The sequence below is a fragment of the Bombina bombina genome, chromosome 5 (assembly GCF_027579735.1).
Source record: "Bombina bombina isolate aBomBom1 chromosome 5, aBomBom1.pri, whole genome shotgun sequence".
In the NCBI taxonomy this organism is placed as follows: Eukaryota; Metazoa; Chordata; class Amphibia; order Anura; family Bombinatoridae; genus Bombina; species Bombina bombina.
In genome coordinates, this window is record NC_069503.1 from 203,570,463 (window position 1) to 203,590,462 (window position 20,000).

Sequence of the window (20,000 nt, forward strand, 5' to 3'; positions counted from 1 at the left end):
AGCAGCTGAAGTATAAATGTTCCAAGAGCACTTACTCTTGTAAGCTAAAGAAATGATGAGGTAAAATATCTTCCCTTTTTACATAGAGATGTTCAGGTGATATTTTCCCGTTAGCTTTTTACAGTTATGCTGCAGCACTTTCAAGTGATGTGGCATATAGGTTGGTGATGTACATTTTATACTTTAAAAGGATCTATTGATTTTGACAGTGACGTGTAACATACCTGCAAACATATGGCTAGATTAACTCGGCAGCCAAATGATGTGCTTACAGCCCTCGGATGGAGACCCAAATCTTTAAATAGCTTTGAAAAAGACTGGGTAAGAGCTATTCTTGGGCGTTCCTCAGCTACCACCACACACGTCCGTACCCGGGATAAATCCAGTCCCCTTGCCTATGGAGCATAAGTACAAATACATTAGTGCGACCAACAAATTCTCTGCAAAAGAAGACTCAAATATTACTTAAATTATATACACTGAGTAGCTCTTAAAGGAACACTACAATGCTCTAATAGAGTAGAACATTTTCTTGCTGCAGTATTACTGGTCAGCTAATCACCAATAGCAGTATTCTCCCCAGGACCTTTTTAATGGGTGCATCACCAAGTTAATTTTTTATTTTTAAATTTAGCCAAAATTAGCTGCTATTAAAATTTTTCAATTTGTATTACACAAATTGGCATTAAATAAATTTCATGTTAAATTATGTAATTATTTTGTGCTTTGGATAGCACAACGTTTTTATGATATTATTAAGTATCACATTGCCCCCACCTGGCTAAATTATGTCACCCTGCTGTCAAAAGTCTTATGTGGAGAACACTGTTCAGCTCTGGAGAGAAAGTGCCTTGCTTCTCTAGAGCGAACATTAGCTATGGGTTTAGTTGCTTTGTAGCTGTTAAACACATAGCTATAAACAAACAATAGTGCACTAGAAAATGTTCTTATTGCACGTTAAATGTCCCTTTAAATATTTAAAGCAGCGTTGACAAATGTCACAGAATTTGAAATTACACATTTCTTAATTTCATCTTGAAATAAGCATGAGAAAGATTATTTCTGTAGTGATGTATAAAATATATTATTAGCTCATTACATAAGAAGCAAGTCTGAATTGAAGTTATACATTTGCTGTCATAAATGGACAAGAGAGAAAAACTATAAAATATATTGTGGAAATCTTATTTGTTTAAATTCCCCAGCACAAGGTTGGTTTTACAGTGAAGATGGTAAGAATAACACAACTAGACACAATATATGTTAAAGGGACAGTCAAGTCCCAAAAAAACCTTCATGATTCAAATAGCGCATGTCAATTTAAACAACTTTCCATTGTACTTTTATCACCAAGTTTGCTTTGTTCTCTTGGTATTCTTAGTTGAAAGCTAAACCTAGGAGGTTCAAATGCTAATTTCTAAGACCTTGAAGGCCACCTCTAATCTAAGTGCATTTTGATAGTTTTTCACCACTAGAGGGCATTAGTTCAGGTGTTTCATATAGATAACATTGAGCTCATGCATGTGAATTTACCATGGAGTCAGCTCTGATTGGCTAAAATGCAAGTCTGTCAAAAGAACTGAAATAAGGGGGCAGTCTGCTTAGACTTAGATACAAGGTAATTACAGAGGTAAAACATAATTTATGCTTACCTGATACATTTATTTCTCTTGTAGTGTATCCAGTCCACGGATCATCCATTACTTGTGGGATATTCTCCTTCCCAACAGGAAGTTGCAAGAGGATCACCCACAGCAGAGCTGCTATATAGCTCCTCCCCTCACTGCCATATCCAGTCATTCGACTGAAACAAGCCGAGAAAGGAGAAACCATAGGGTGCAGTGGTGACTGTAGTTTAATTAAAATTTAGACCTGCCTGAAAAGGACAGGGCGGGCCGTGGACTGGATACACTACAAGAGAAATAAATTTATCAGGTAAGCATAAATTATGTTTTCTCTTGTTAAGTGTATCCAGTCCACGGATCATCCATTACTTGTGGGATACCAATACCAAAGCTAAAGTACACGGATGATGGGAGGGACAAGGCAGGAAATTAAACGGAAGGAACCACTGCCTGCAGAACCTTTCTCCCAAAAACAGCCTCCGAAGAAGCAAAAGTATCAAATTTGGAAAAAGTATAAAGGGAAGACCAAGTTGCAGCCTTGCGAATCTGTTCAACAGAGGCCTCATTTTTAAAGGCCCAGGTGGAAGCCACAGCTCTAGTAGAATGAGCTGTAATCCTTTCAGGAGGCTGCTGTCCAGCAGTCTCATAGGCTAAACGGATTATACTCCGAAGCCAAAAAGAAAGAGAGGTTGCAGAGGCCTTCTGACCTCTCCTCTGTCCAGAGTATACAACAAACAGGTTAGATGTTTGGCGAAAATCTTTAGTAACCTGTAAGTAAAACTTCAAGGCACGGACTACGTCTAGATTATACAAAAGACGTTCCTTCTTTGAAGAAGGATTAGGACATAATGATGGAACAACAATCTCTTGATTGATATTCTTGTTAGAAACCACCCTAGGTAAAAACCCAGGTTTTGTACGCAGAACAACTTTATCTGAATGAAAGATCAGATAAGGAGAATCACAATGTAAGGCAGATAACTCCGAGACTCTTCGAGCCGAGGAAATAGCCATCAGAAAAAGAACTTTCCATGAAAGAAGTTTGATATCAATAGAATGAAGGGGTTCAAACGGAACCCCTTGAAGAACTTTAAGAACCAAGTTTAAGCTCCATGGAGGAGCAACAGGTTTAAACACAGGCTTAATTCTAACTAAAGCCTGACAAAATGCCTGAACGTCTGGAACTTCTGCCAGACGCTTGTGTAAAAGAATAGACAGAGCAGAAATCTGTCCCTTTAAAGAACTAGCTGATAATCCTTTGTCCAAACCCTCTTGGAGGAAGGACAATATCCTAGGAATCCTAACCCTACTCCATGAGTAATTCTTGGATTCACACCAATGAAGATATTTACGCCATATCTTGTGGTAAATTTTCCTGGTGACAGGCTTTCTTGCCTGTATTAAGGTATCAATTACTGACTCGGAGAAGCCACGCTTTGATAGGATCAAGCGTTCAATCTCCATGCAGTCAGTCTCAGAGAAAGTAGATTCGGATGATTGAAAGGACCTTGTATTAGAAGGTCTTGTCTCAGAGGCAGAGTCCATGGTGGAAAGGATGACATGTCCACTAGGTCTGCATACCAGGTCCTGCGTGGCCACGCAGGCGCTATCAATATCACCGATGCTCTTTCCTGTTTGATTTTGGCAATCAGACGAGGGAGCAGAGGAAACGGTGGAAACACATAAGCCAGGTTGAAGAACCAAGGCGCTGCTAGAGCATCTATCAGTGCCGCTTCTGGGTCCCTGGACCTGGATCCGTAACAAGGAAGCTTGGCGTTCTGGCGAGACGCCATGAGATCCAATTCTGGTTTGCCCCAACGGAGAACCAATTGAGCAAACACCTCAGGATGGAGTTCCCATTCCCCCGGATGAAAAGTCTGATGACTTAGAAAATCTGCCTCCCAGTTCTCTACACCTAGGATATGGATCGCTGACAGGTGGCAAGAGTGAGTCTTTGCCCAGCGAATTATCTAGGAGACTTCTGACATTGCTAGGGAACTCCTGGTTCCCCCTTGATGGTTGATGTAAGCCACAGTCGTGATGTTGTCCGACTGAAATCTGATGAACCTCAGTGTTGCTAGCTGAGGCCAAGCCAGAAGAGCACTGAATATTGCTCTTAACTCCAGAATATTTATTGGGAGGAGTTTCTCCTCCTGAGTCCACGAACCCTGAGCCTTCAGGGAGTTCCAGACTGCACCCCAACCTAGAAGGCTGGCATCTGTTGTTACAATTGTCCAATCTGGTCTGTGAAAGGTCATACCCATGGACAGATGGGCCCGAGATAACCACCAGAGAAGAGAATCTCTGGTTTCCTGATCCAGATTTAGTAGAGGGGACAAATCTGTGTAATCCCCATTCCACTGACTGAGCATGCATAATTGCAGCGGTCTGAGATGCAGACGCGCGAATGGCACTATGTCCATCGCCTCTACAATTAAGCCGATTACTTCCATGCACTGAGCCACCGTGGGGCGTGGAATGGAGTGAAGAACACGGCAAGCATTTAGAAGTTTTGATAACCTGGACTCCGTCAGGTTTTTTCATTTCTACAGAATCTATTAGAGTCCCTAGGAAGGAAACCCTCGTGAGAGGAGACAGAGAACTCTTTTCTTCGTTCACTTTCAACCCATGCGACCTCAGGAATGCCAGAACTATCTCTGTATGAGATTTGGCAATTTGAAAGCTTGACGCCTGTATCAGGATATTGTCCAGGTAAGGAGCCACCGCTATGCCTCGCGGTCTTAGGACCGCCAGAAGTGAGCCAAGAACCTTTGTAAAAATTCTTGGGGCTGTAGCCAACCCGAATGGAAGAGCTACAAATTGGTAATGCCTGTCTAGAAAGGCAAACCTCAGGAACTGATGATGATTCTTGTGAATCGGAATGTGAAGGTAGGCATCCTTTAAGTCCACTGTGGTCATGTACTGACCCTCTTGGATCATGGGTAAAATGGTTCGAATAGTTTCCATCTTGAATGACGGAACTCTGAGGAATTTGTTTAGGATCTTTAAATCCAAAATTGGTCTGAAGGTTCCCTCTTTTTTGGGAACCACAAACAGATTTGAATAAAACCCCTGTCCTTGTTCCGTCCGCGGAACTGGATGGATCACTCCCATTACAAGGAGATCTTGTACGCAGCTTAGGAATGCCTCTTCCTTTATCTGGTTTGCTGATAATCTTGAAAGGTGAAATCTCCCTTGTGGAGGAGAAGCTTTGAAGTCCAGAAGATATCCCTGAGATATGATCTCCAACGCCCAGGGATCCTGAACATCTCTTGCCCACGCCTGGGCGAAGAGAGAGAGTCTGCCCCCTACTAGATCCGTTGTCGGATAGGGGGCCGCTCCTTCATGCTGTCTTAGAGGCAGCAGCAGGCTTTCTGGCCTGCTTGCCCTTGTTCCAGGACTGGTTAGGTTTCCAGGCCTGCTTGGATTGAGCAAAAGTTCCCTCTTGTTTTGAAGCAGAGGAAGTTGATGCTGTACCTGCCTTGAAATTTCGAAAGGCACGAAAATTAGACTGTTTGGCCTTTGATTTGGCCCTGTCCTGAGGAAGGGTATGACCCTTACCTCTAGTAATGTCAGCAATAATTTCTTTCAACCCAGGCCCGAATAAGGTCTGCCCCTTGAAAGGAATGCTGAGTAATTTAGACTTTGAAGTCACATCAGCTGACCAGGATTTGAGCCATAGCGCCCTACACGCCTGGATGGCGAATCCGGAATTCTTAGCCGTTAGTTTAGTCAAATGAACAATGGCATCAGAAACAAATGAGTTAGCTAGCTTAAGCGTTCTAAGCTTTTCAACAATTTCAGTCAATGGAGCTGTATGGATGGCCTCTTCCAGGGCCTCAAACCAGAATGCCGCCGCAGCAGTGACAGGCGCAATGCATGCAAGGGGCTGTAAATTAAAACCTTGTTGAATAAACATTTTCTTAAGGTAACCCTCTAATTTTTTATCCATTGGATCTGAAAAAGCACAACTGTCCTCAACCGGGATAGTGGTACGCTTTGCTAAAGTAGAAACTGCTCCCTCCACCTTAGGGACAGTCTGCCATAAGTCCCGTGTAGTGGAATCTATTGGAAACATTTTTCTAAATATAGGAGGTGGGGAAAAGGGCACACCGGGCCTATCCCACTCCTTACTAATAATTTCTGTAAGCCTTTTAGGTATTGGAAAAACATCAGTACTCACCGGCACTGCATAGTATTTATCCAGCCTACACAATTTCTCTGGCACTGCAATTGTGTCACAGTCATTCAGAGCAGCTAATACCTCCCCAAGCAATACACAGAGGTTCTCAAGCTTAAATTTAAAATTAGAAATCTCTGAATCGGGTCTCCCCGATTCAGAGACGTCACCCACAGACTGAAGCTCTCCGTCCTCAGGTTCTGCATATTGTGACGCAGTATCAGACATGGCTCTTACAGCATCTACGCGCTCTGTATCTCGTCTAACCCCAGAGCTATCGCGCTTGCCTCTCAATTCAGGCAATCTGGATAATACCTCTGACAGGGTATTATTCATGATTGCAGCCATGTCCTGCAAAGTAATCGCTATGGGCATCCCTGATGTACTTGGCGCCATATTAGCATGCGTCCCTTGAGCGGGAGGCGAAGGGTCCGACACGTGGGGAGAGTTAGTCGGCATAACTTCCCCCTCGACAGACCCCTCTGGTGACAATTCTTTTATAGATAAAGACTGATCTTTACTGTTTAAGGTGAAATCAATAATTTAGTACACATTCTCCTATGGGGCTCCACCATGGCTTTTAAACATAATGAACAAGTATCCTCTGTTTCAGACATGTTTGTACAGACTAGCAATGAGACTAGCAAGCTTGGAAAACACTTTAAAGCAAGTTAACAAGCAATATAAAAAACGTTACTGTGCCTTTAAGAGAAACAAATTTTGACAAAATTTGAAATAACAGTGAAAAAAGGCAGTTACACTAACAAATTTTTTACAGTGTATGTAAGTCAGCAGAGCATTGCACCCACTTGCAAATGGATGATTAACCCCTTAATAACAAAAACAGAATAATAAATGACAAAAACATTTTTTAAACACAGTCACAACAACTGCCACAGTCTACTGTGATTGTTACCCTCCTCAAACACGACTTTGAAGCCTTTTGAGCCCTTCAGAGATGTCCTGTATCATGCAGAGGGAAGCTGAATGTCTCTGTCAGTATTTTTATCTGCACAGAAAAGCACTAAAATAGGCCTTTCCCACTCATATTGCAACAGTGGAAAGCTTCAGGAAACTGTTTCTAGGCAAAAATCAAGCCAGCCATGTGGAAAAAAACTAGGCCCCAATAAGTTTTGTCACCAAACATATATAAAAACGATTAACATGCCAGCAAACGTTTTATATTACACTTTTATAAGATTATGTATCTCTGTTAATAAGCCTGATACCAGTCGCTATCACTGCATTTAAAGCTTAACTTACATTAATCCGGTATCAGCAGCATTTTTCTAGCAAATTCCATCCCTAGAAATATATTAACTGCATATACCTTATTGCAGGAAAACCTGCACGCCATTCCCCCTCTGAAGTTACCTCACTCCTCAGAATATGTGAGAACGGCAGTGGATCTTAGTTACTTCTGCTAAGATCATAGAAATCACAGGCAGATTCTTCTTCTAATGCTGCCTGAGATGAAACAGTACACTCCGGTACCATTTAAAAATAACAAACTTTTGATTGAAGTTAAAAACCTAACTATAATACACCACTCTCCTCTTACTACGTCCATCTTTGTTGAGAGTTGCAAGAGAATGACTGGGTATGGCAGTGAGGGGAGGAGCTATATAGCAGCTCTGCTGTGGGTGATCCTCTTGCAACTTCCTGTTGGGAAGGAGAATATCCCACAAGTAATGGATGATCCGTGGACTGGATACACTTAACAAGAGAAAACGTGTATAATAATAACTGTGTTGGTTATGCAAAACTGGGGAATGGGTAATTAAGGGAGTATCTATCTTTTAAAACAACAAAAATTCTGGTGTTGACTGTCCCTTTAATGTAAGTATTAAAACAAAAAAGGGGGAAAAATAATTCTATTTGCTATCCATGCTCGTTCTTTATTACTGTTCTTTTATCCTTCTCAAAGGCAAAGTAGTCCACTGCCTAGAGGAACCTGCTTCCAAGACTTAAAATGTCCAGCAGAATATTTAAGGAACAAAGTCAAAATTAAACTGTTATGATTTAAACTGAGTATGCAATTTTAAACTTTCCAATTCACGTCCATTATAAAGATTTGGACAATCTTTTTATATGCACACATTAAGACACCAGTTCCTACTGAGCATGTGCCAGAGTCCACAGTATATATACACACACACATTTTGTGATTGGCTGATGGCTGTCACATTATGCAGTAGGAAGGAAAAAATTGCTTTTGCATTGTCTAAATATTATGCACTTGTTGATATACTTTGCACTATGTCACATTAAAGGGATAGTCTAATCAAAATTAAACTTTCACGATTCAGATAGAGCATATAATCTTAAGCAACTTTCTAATTTACTCCTATTATCAATTTTTTCCCGTTCTCTTAGTATCTTTATTTGAAAAAGCAAGAATGTAAGCTTAGGAACGTAAGCTTAGGAACCGGCCCATTTTTGGTTCCGCACTTGGGTATCGCTTGCTGATTGGTGGCTACATTTAGACACCAATCAGCAAGCGCTACCCATGTGCTGAACCAAAAATGGTCCGACTCCTTTGCTTACATTCTTGCTTTTTCAAATAAAGATACCAAGAAAATGAAGAAAAACGTATATCAGAAGTAAATTTGAAAGTTGCTTGAAATTGCAGGCTCTATCTGAATCATGAAAGTTTAATTTTGACTAGACTTTCCCTTTAACGCGACGGCATTTCTGACACCTATTGAGTCATTGTGTGTTCAGATGTTATTTGGTGGACAAACTGGTAGATTTACAAATTCATGCCAACCTAACTTTCAGTTATCAACCATTCACTGGCCTTAGAGATTAATTTAATGAGATAATGTTTGACAGTTATTAAACAGCTTAGTTGTCAAAGACACTTCCACGAGGAGCGACCAACGGTGTGAAGATTTGCTTTCAGGATATATGGGGGGCCCACTATCTGTGCTAGCCGATAAATCACTCTTTAGGGGACAAAATAGATCTATAAAGCTTCTGCACACTGTAACTGTATTAAAAAGCAACATATTAGTACACACAAATGAATTTATTATTATAATCTTTTTATAAAGTGCACACATATTACACATCACAATATTTAGGTATGATATGATATTGCAAGGTACAATTAACAAGAGGCACTAACATGAACTGTAACAAGTAGGGGGGCCTATATGTGATTCACTGTTAGTTGTACCCCACCTTATACATTAGATGATCGATAAGATAGATTTATTTATGAGCTTCTAGTTAGAAAGTTATAAATAGCAGTCTAGTTACTTGTTATAATTGAGGTTTTGGCTTGAAATACTGTTGTATTTTATGATAGTTAGATAGATACAATTATATATATATATATATATATATATATATACATATATATATATATATACATACACACACACACACACATATATATATATATATATATATATATATATGTACATATGTATTTATGTGTTTATATGTATGTAAATACATTTATGTACATATAAATACATTAAAGGGACAGACAAGCCAAAATTAAACTTTAATGAATCAAATAGGGAATACAATTTTAAGCAACTTTCCAATTTACTTTTATAATCAAATTTGTTTTGTTCCCTTAGTATTCTTTTTTGAAAGCTGAACCTAGGTAGGCTCAAACTGATTTCTAAATAGTTAAAAACCGCCTGAATCTGAGCCCCAGGTCGATGAGTGCTGACTCCATTGATAGCATTTGAATACGTGGAGTTATTTATAAGTTAGCACTAATTGGCTAAAATGCAAGTCTGACAAAAGAACTGAGATAAGGGGCAGTCTGCAGAGGCTTAGATACAAGGTAATCACAGAGGTAAAAAGTATATTAATATAACTGTGTTGGTTATGCAAAACTGGCGAATGGGTAATAAAGGGATTATCTATCTTTTTTAAACAATAAAAATGTTACCTTTATCTTTGAGCCCTTATTAAAAATCGTTTAATTTATATCAGACAGTGTTAATGAGTGTAACTGTACTTTTAAGTGTATTTATGTTGTGTTTAATGTAACTTTTTTTCTTCCCTTATCCTTTACGGAAGCTCTCTAACCCAAGGAGCGTAAATATCAATTGCGCTTGAGTGAATGAGTTTATTTTTAATAGGCGCTATTTCCAAAAAACAACATATCGCTTGCATGCTACAGTTAGCGCTCCACTCATAAACTAGCCCAAAATGGGAAGTAAATTAATTATGTTCGAGGCCCCTCTCATAACTTACAATAAAAATATATCATATTATTACATTTAAAGCTCTGAAATATAGGCTATGAATACAAAATCTCATTACCGTAATAAGATATAAAACTATTAACAATATAAGTTTGCACACTGTAAATAAATATAAAATACAAAATATAAATATATTTTTCAAAAACAAAAAGGACCAGACGTGTGGAGCGCTCTATATATATATATATATATTGTACCAAAAAAACATCAGCTATATATAGAAATGTTTATTTATGAATAAATAGAACACATTCCTGTATGTGAAGAACATTGGAATGTGAAATAACATAATTTATGTAAGAACTTACCTGATAAATTAATTTCTTTCAAATTGGCAAGAGTCCATGAGCTAGTGACGTATGGGATATACAATCCTACCAGGAGGGGCAAAGTTTCCCAAACCTCAAAATGCCTACAAATAAACCCATCACCACACCCACAATTCAGTTTAACGAATAGCCAAGTAGTGGGGTGAAAAAGAAAGGAGTAGAAAGCATCAACAAAGGAATTTGGAAATATCATAACCACCATAAAAAGGGTGGGCCTCATGGACTCTTGCCAATATGAAAGAAATTAATTTATCAGGTAAGTTCTTACGTAAATTATGTTTTCTTTCATGGAATTGGCAAGAGTCCATGAGCTAGTGACGTATGGGATAGCAATACCCAAGAAGTGGAACTCCATGCAAGAGTCACTAGAAAGGGAGGGATAAAATAAAAACTGCCATTTCGCTGAAAAAAATTAACATAATATTTCAGAGCTCTCACCACATCCAGAGAATGTAAGGATCTCTCCAAAGAATTCTTAGGATTAGGACACAAGGAAAAGACAACAATTTCTCTATTAATGTTGTTAGAATTCACAACCTTAGATAAGAATTTAAATGAAGTATGCAAAACTGCCTTATCCTGATGAAAAATCAGAAAGGAGATTCACAAGAGAGAGCAAATAATTCAGAAACTCTTCTAGCAGAAGAGATGGCCAAAAGAAACAACACTTTCCAAGAAAGTATTTAAATGTCCAAAGAATGCATAGGCTCAAATGGAGGAGCCTGTAAAGCCTTTAAAACCAAAGACTCCAAGAAGGAGTGATTGATTTAATGACAGGGTTGATATGAACCAAAGCCTGAACAAAACAGTGAATTTTCAGGAAGCTAGCAATCTTCCTGTGAAATAAAACAGAAAGAGCAGAGATTTGTCCCTTCAAAGAATTTGCAGACAAACCCTTATCCAAACTATCCTGAAGAAACTGTAAAATTCTAGGAATTCTAAAAGAATGCCAAGAGAAATTATGAGAGAAACACCATGAAATGTAAGTCTTCCAAACTTGATAATAAATCTTTCTATAAACAGATTTATGAGCCTGCAAAATAGTATTAATCACAGAGTCAGAGAAACCCCTATGACTAAGCACTAAGCGTTCAATTTCCATACCTTCAGATTTAATTATTTGAAATCCTGATGGAAAACGGACCATGAAACAGAAGGTCCGGCCTTAATGGAAGTGGCCAAGGTTGGCAACTGGATATTCGAACAAGATCCGCATACCAAAACCTGTGAGGCCATGCTGGAGCCACCAGCAGTAAAAACGATTGCTCCATAATGATTTTGGAGATCATTCTTGGAAGAAAAACTAAAGGCGGGAAAAATATAAGAAGGTTGATAAAACCAAGGAAGTGTCAACGCATCCAATGTTTCCGCCTGAGGATCCCTGGACCTGGACAGGTACCTGGGAAGTTTCTTGTTTAGATGAGAAGCCATCATATCTATTTCTGAAAGACCCCACATCTAAACAACCTGAGAAAACACATCTGGATGGAGGGACTACTCCCCCGGATGTAAAGTCTGACGGCTGAAATAATCCGCTTCCCAATTGTCTATACCTGGGATATGAACCACAGAAATTAGACAGGAGCTGGATTCCGCCCAAGCAAGTATTCGGGATACTTATTTCATAGCTTAAGGACTGTGAGACCAATCCTGATGATTGACAAATGCCACAGTTGTGATATTGTCTGCCTGAAAACAAATGAATGGTTCTCTCTTCAACAGAGGCCAAATCTGAAGAGCTCTGAAAATCGCATGGAGTTCCAAAATATTGATTGGTAATCTTGCCTCTTGAGATTTCCAAACCAATTACACTCTCAGAGATCCCCAAACAACTCCCCAACCTGAAAGACTCGCATCTGTTGAGATCACAGTCCAGGTTGGACGAAAAAGAGGCCCCAAGAACTATACGATGGTGATTTAACCACCAAGACAGAGATAGTCGAACATTGAGATTTAAGGATATTAATTGTGATATCCTTGAAAAAGAACCTGCACCATTGGTTCAGCACACAAAGCTGGAGAGGTCTCATATGAAAACAAGCAAAGGGGATCGCGTCCGATGCTGCAGTCATGAGACCTAAAACTTCCATGCACATAGCTACTGAAAGGAATGACAGACTGAAGGTTCCAACAGGCTGCAACTAATTTAAAACGTGTCTTGTCTGTTAGAGACAGAGTCATGGACACTGAATCTATCTGGAAACCTAAAAAGGTGACCCTTGTCTGAGGAATCAAATAACTTTTTAGTAAATTGATCCTCCAACCATGTTTTCGAAGAAACAACACTAGTTGATTTGTGTAAGATTCTGCAGAATATAAAGACTGAGCTAATACCAAAAAATCGTCCAAATAAGGAAACAACATAATTTATGTAAGAACTTACCTGATAAATTAATTTCTTTCATATTAGCAAGAGTCCATGAGCTAGTGACGTATGGGATATACATTCCTACCAGGAGGGGCAAAGTTTCCCAAACCTCAAAATGCCTATAAATACACCCCTCACCACACCCACAATTCAGTTTAACGAATAGCCAAGAAGTGGGGTGATAAAAAAGTGCAAAAGCATATAAAATAAGGAATTGGAATAATTGTGCTTTATACAAAAATCATGACCACCACCAAAAAAAGGGCGGGCCTCATGGACTCTTGCTAATATGAAAGAAATGAATTTATCAGGTAAGTTCTTACATAAATTATGTTTTCTTTCATGTAATTAGCAAGAGTCCATGAGCTAGTGACGTATGGGATAATGATTACCCAAGATGTGGATCTTTCCACACAAGAGTCACTAGAGAGGGAGGGATAAAATAAAGACAGCCAATTCCTGCTGAAAATAATCCACACCCAAAATAAAGTTTAATGAAAAACATAAGCAGAAGATTCAAACTGAAACCGCTGCCTGAAGTACTTTTCTACCAAAAACTGCTTCAGAAGAAGAAAATACATCAAAATGGTAGAATTTAGTAAAAGTATGCAAAGAGGACCAAGTTGCTGCTTTGCAAATCTGATCAATCGAAGCTTCATTCCTAAACGCCCAGGAAGTAGAAACTGACCTAGTAGAATGAGCTGTAATCCTTTGAGTGGGGGTTTTACCCAACTCAACATAGGCAAGATGAATTAAAGATTTCAACCAAGATGCCAAAGAAATGGCAGAAGCTTTCTGGCCTTTTCTAGAACCGGAAAAGATAACAAATAGACTAGAAGTCTTACGGAAAGACTTAGTAGCTTCAACATAATATTTCAAAGCTCTAACAACATCCAAAGAATGCAACGATTTCTCCTTAGAATTCTTAGGATTAGGACATAATGAAGGAACCACAATTTCTCTACTAATGTTGTTGGAATTCACAACTTTAGGTAAAAAATCAAAAGAAGTTTGCAACACCGCCTTATCCTGATGAAAAATCAGAAAAGGAGACTCACAAGAAAGAGCAGATAATTCAGAAACTCTTCTGGCAGAAGAGATTGCCAAAAGGAACAAAACTTTCCAAGAAAGTAATTTAATGTCCAATGAATGCATAGGTTCAAACGGAGGAGCTTGAAGAGCCCCTAGAACCAAATTCAAACTCCAAGGAGGAGAAATTGACTTAATGACAGGTTTTATACGAACCAAAGCTTGTACAAAACAATGAATATCAGGAAGAATAGCAATCTTTCTGTGAAAAAGAACAGAAAGAGCAGAGATTTGACCTTTCAAGGAACTTGCGGACAAACCCTTATCTAAACCATCCTGAAGAAACTGTAAAATTCTCGGTATTCTAAAAGAATGCCAAGAAAAATGATGAGAAAGACACCAAGAAATATAAGTCTTCCAGACTCTATAATATATCTCTCTAGATACAGATTTACGCGCCTGTAACATAGTATTAATCACAGAGTCAGAGAAACCTCTTTGACCAAGAATCAAGCGTTCAATCTCCATACCTTTAAATTTAAGGATTTCAGATCCTGATGGAAAAAAGGACCTTGCGACAGAAGGTCTGGTCTTAACGGAAGAGTCCACGGTTGGCAAGAGGCCATCCGGACCAGATCCGCATACCAAAACCTGTGAGGCCATGCCGGAGCTACCAGCAGAACAAACGAGCAATCCTTCAGAATCTTGGAGATTACTCTTGGAAGAAGAACTAGAGGCGGAAAGATATAGGCAGGATGATACTTCCAAGGAAGTGATAATGCATCCACTGCCTCCGCCTGAGGATCCCGGGATCTGGACAGATACCTGGGAAGTTTCTTGTTTAGATGAGACGCCATCAGATCTATTTCTGGAAGTTCCCACATTTGAACAATCTGAAGAAATACCTCTGGGTGAAGAGACCATTCGCCCGGATGCAACGTTTGGCGACTGAGATAATCCGCTTCCCAATTGTCTATACCTGGGATATGAACCGCAGAGATTAGACAGGAGCTGGATTCCGCCCAAACCAGAATTCGAGATACTTCTTTCATAGCCAGAGGACTGTGAGTCCCTCCTTGATGATTGATGTATGCCACAGTTGTGACATTGTCTGTCTGAAAACAAATGAACGATTCTCTCTTCAGAAGAGGCCAAGACTGAAGAGCTCTGAAAATTGCACGGAGTTCCAAAATATTGATCGGTAATCTCACCTCCTGAGATTCCCAAACTCCTTGTGCCGTCAGAGATCCCCACACAGCTCCCCAACCCGTGAGACTTGCATCTGTTGAAATTACAGTCCAGGTCGGAAGCACAAAAGAAGCCCCCTGAATTAAATGATGGTGATCTGTCCACCACGTTAGAGAGTGTCGTACAATCGGTTTTAAAGATATTATTTGAGATATCTTTGTGTAATCCTTGCACCATTGATTCAGCATACAGAGCTGTAGAGGTCGCATGTGAAAACGAGCAAAGGGGATCGCGTCCGATGCAGCAGTCATAAGACCTAGAATTTCCATGCATAAGGCTACCGAAGGGAATGATTGTGACTGAAGGTTTCGACAAGCTGAAATCAATTTTAGACGTCTCTTGTCTGTTAAAGACAGAGTCATGGACACTGAATCTATCTGGAAACCCAGAAAGGTCACCCTTGTCTGAGGAATCAATGAACTTTTTGGTAAATTGATCCTCCAACCATGATCTTGAAGAAACAACACAAGTCGATTCGTATGAGATTCTGCTAAATGTAAAGACTGAGCAAGTACCAAGATATCGTCCAAATAAGGAAATACCACAATACCCTGTTCTCTGATTACAGACAGAAGGGCACCGAGAACCTTTGTAAAAATTCTTGGAGCGGTAGCTAGGCCAAACGGCAGAGCCACAAACTGGTAATGCTTGTCCAGAAAAGAGAATCTCAGGAACTGATAATGATCTGGATGAATCGGAATATGCAGATATGCATCCTGTAAATCTATCGTGGACATATAATGCCCTTGCTGAACAAAAGGCAAGATAGTCCTTACAGTTACCATTTTGAACGTAGGTATCCTTACATAACGATTCAATATTTTTAGATCCAGAACTGGTCTGAAGGAATTCTCCTTCTTTGGTACAATGAAGAGATTTGAATAAAAAACCATCCCCTGTTCCGGAACTGGAACTGGCATAATTACTCCAGCCAACTCTAGATCTGAAACACAATTCAGAAATGCTTGAGCTTTCACTGGATTTACTGGGACACGGGAAAGAAAAAATCTCTTTGCAGGAGGTCTCATCTTGAAACCAATTCTGTACCCTTCTGAAACAATATTCTGAATCCAAAGATTGTGAACAGAATTGAACCAAATTTCTTTGAAAAAACGTAACCTGCCCCCTACCAGCTGAGCTGGAATGAGGGCCGCACCTTCATGTGGACTTAGAAGCTGGCTTTGCTTTTCTAGAAGGCTTGGATTTATTCCAGACTGGAGATGGTTTCCAAACTGAAACTGCTCCTGAGGATGAAGGATCAGGCTTTTGTTCTTTGTTGAAACGAAAGGAACGAAAACGATTATTAGCCCTGTTTTTACCCTTAGATTTTTTATCCTGTGGTAAAAAAGTTCCTTTCCCACCAGTAACAGTTGAGATAATAGAATCCAACTGAGAACCAAATAATTTGTTACCCTGGAAAGAAATGGAAAGTAGAGTTGATTTAGAAGCCATATCAGCATTCCAAGTCTTAAGCCATAAAGCTCTTCTAGCTAAAATAGCTAGAGACATAAACCTGACATCAACTCTAATAATATCAAAAATGGCATCACAGATAAAATTATTAGCATGCTGAAGAAGAATAATAATATTATGAGAATCATGATCTGATACTTGTTGCGCTAAAGTTTCCAACCAAAAAGTTGAAGCTGCAGCAACATCAGCCAATGATATAGCAGGTCTAAGAAGATTAAATGAACACAGATAAGCTTTTCTTAGAAAGGATTCAATTTTCCTATCTAAAGGATCCTTAAATGAAGTACCATCTGACGTAGGAATAGTAGTACGTTTAGCAAGGGTAGAAATAGCCCCATTAACTCTAGGGATTTTGTCCCAAATTCTAATCTGTCAGACGGCACAGGATATAATCGCTTAAAACGTTTAGAAGGAGTAAATGAATTACCCAATTTATCCCATTCTTTGGAAATTACTTCAGAAATAGCATTAGGAACAGGAAAAACTTCTGGAATAACCACAGGAGATTTAAATACCTTATCTAAACGTTTAGAATTAGTATCAAGAGGACCAGAATCCTCTATTTCTAAAGCAATTAGTACTTCTTTAAGTAAAGAACGAATAAATTCCATTTTAAATAAATATGAAGATTTATCAGCATCAATCTCTGAGACAGAATCCTCTGAACCAGAAGAATCATCAGAATCAGAATGATGTTCATTTAAAAATTCATCTGTAGAGAGAGAAGTTTTAAAAGATTTTTTATGTTTACTAGAAGGAGAAATAACAGACATAGCCTTCTTGATGGATTCAGAAACAAAATCTCTTATGTTATCAGGAACATTCTGCACCTTAGATGTTGAAGGAACTACAACAGGCAATGGTACTTTACTAAAGGAAAAATTATCTGCATTAACAAGTTTGTCATGACAATTAATACAAACAACAGCCGGAGGAATAGCTACCAAAAGTTTACAGCAGATACACTTAGCTTTGGTAGGTCCAGCACTAGACAGCGATTTTCCTGAAGTATCTTCTGACTCAGATGCAACGTGAGACATCTTGCAATATGTAAGAGAAAAAACAACATATAAAGCAAAATTGATCAAATTCCTTAAATGACAGTTTCAGGAATGGGAAAAAATGCCAAAGAACAAGCTTCTAGCAACCAGAAGCAATGAAAAATGAGACTTAAATAATGTGGAGACAAAAAGTGACGCCCATATTTTTGGCGCCAAAAAATGACGCCACTTCCGGAACGCCGACATTTTTGGCGCAAAATAACGTCAAAAAATGACGCAACTTCCGGCGACACGTATGACGCCGGAAACGGAAAAGATTTTTTGCGCCAAAAAAGTCCGCGCCAAGAATGACGCAATAAAATGAAGCATTTTCAGCCCCCGCGAGCCTAACAGCCCACAGGGAAAAAAGAGTCAAATTTTTGAAGGTAAGAAAAAATGATTAATTCAAATGCATTATCCCAAATATGAAACTGACTGTCTGAAAATAAGGAATGTTGAACATTCTGAGTCAAGGCAAATAAATGTTTGAATACATATATTTAGAACTTTATAAACAAAGTGCCCAACCATAGCTTAGAGTGTCACAGAAAATAAGATTTACTTACCCCAGGACACTCATCTACATGTTTGTAGAAAGCCAAACCAGTACTGAAACGAGAATCAGTAGAGGTAATGGTATATAAATAAGAGTATATCGTCGATCTGAAAAGGGAGGTAAGAGATGAATCTCTACGACCGATAACAGAGAACCTATGAAATAGACCCCGTAGAAGGAGATCACTGCATTCAAATAGGCAATACTCTCCTCACATCCCTCTGACATTCACTGCACGCTGAGAGGAAAACCGGGCTCCAACTTGCTGCGGAGCGCATATCAACGTAGAATCTAGCACAAACTTACTTCACCACCTCCATAGGAGGCAAAGTTTGTAAAACTGAATTGTGGGTGTGGTGAGGGGTGTATTTATAGGCATTTTGAGGTTTGGGAAACTTTGCCCCTCCTGGTAGGAATGTATATCCCATACGTCACTAGCTCATGGACTCTTGCTAATTACATGAAAGAAACCGCAATACCCCGCTCTCTGATTACAGAGAGTAGGGCAGCTAAAACCTTTGAAAAGATTCTTAGAGCTGTTGCTAGGCCAAAAGGAAGAGCGACAAATTGGTAAAGCTTGTCTAGAAAAGAGAATCTCAAACTGAAAATGATCTGGATGAATCGGAAATATGAAGATATGCACCCTGTAAGTCTATGGTGGACATATAATGCCCATACTGAACAAAAGGCAGAATAGTCCTTATAGTCACCATTTTGAAAGTTGGTACTCTTACATTTCGATTCAAAACATTTTCAGATCCAGAACTGGCCTGAATGAATTTTCTTTCTTTGGGAAAATGAATAGATTTGAATAAAAACCCCAAACCCTGTTCCTGAAATGGAACTGGCATGATTACCCCTGAAACTCCAGGTCTGAAACACACTTCAGGAAAACCTGAGCCTTTACTGGATTTACTGGGATGCGTGAGAGAAAATATCTTCTCACAGGTGGTCTTACTCTGAATCCTATTTGGTACCCCTGAGAAATCTTAATCTGCCCCCTACCAGCTGAGCTGGAATGAGGGCCGCACCTACATGCGACTTAGGGGCTGGCTTTAGTTCCTTAAAAGGTTTGGATTTAATTCAATTTGAAGAAAATTTCCAATTGGAAATAGATTCCTTGGGGGAAGGAATAGGTTTCTGTTCCTTATTTAGTCGAAAGGAACGAAAACGGTTAGAAGCTTTAGATTTACCCTTAAGTATTATCCTAAGGCAAAAAACTCCCTTCCCCCCAGTAACAGTTGAAATAATCAAATCCAACTGAGAACCAAATAACTTATTACCTTGGAAAGAAAGAGATAGCAAGCTGGACTGGAAGTCATGTCAGTATTCCAAGATTTAAGCCACAAAGCTCTTCTAGCTAAAATAGCTAAAGACATAGCTTTAACATCAATTTTGATGAAAAAAAATGGCATCACAATAAATTGATTAGCATGTTGAAGCAAACAAACAATGCTAGACAAATCATAAATCAATTCTTGTTGCGCTAATTTTCCAACCAAAAAGTTGATGCAGCTGCAACATCAGCCAAAGAAAATGCAGGCCTGAGAAGATGACCCGAATATAAATAGGCTTTCTTTAGATAAGATTCAAGTTTCCTATCTAAAGGATCTTAAAAAAGAAGTACTATCTTCCATTGAAATAGTAGTACGCTAAGCAAGAGTAGAGATAGCCCCATCAACTTTGGGGATCTTTTCACAAAACTCCAATCTAACTGCTGGCAAAGGATACAATTCTTTAAAAACCTTTAAAGAAGGAATAAAAGAAGTACCAAACCTATTCTATTCCTTAGAAATCATATCAGAAATAGCATCAGGAACTGGAAAAACCTCTGGAGTAACCACAGGAGGTTTATAAACAGAATTTAAACATTTACTAGTTTTAATATCAAGAGGACTAGTTTCCTCAATAACCAATTTA

General features: G+C 39.1%; 1 protein-coding gene across 2 annotated transcripts in view; it reads right to left on the minus strand.

Moving 5' to 3' along the window:
- DIP2C (disco interacting protein 2 homolog C) overlaps positions 1-20,000 on the minus strand; it is a 911,498-nt gene that overhangs the window by 98,989 nt on the left and 792,509 nt on the right. For both annotated transcript variants that reach the window (XM_053713839.1, XM_053713838.1), the window contains one exon: positions 225-395. In XM_053713839.1, coding sequence (XP_053569814.1) covers positions 225-395 — 171 coding nt within the window. The remainder of the gene's footprint in view (positions 1-224; positions 396-20,000) is intronic.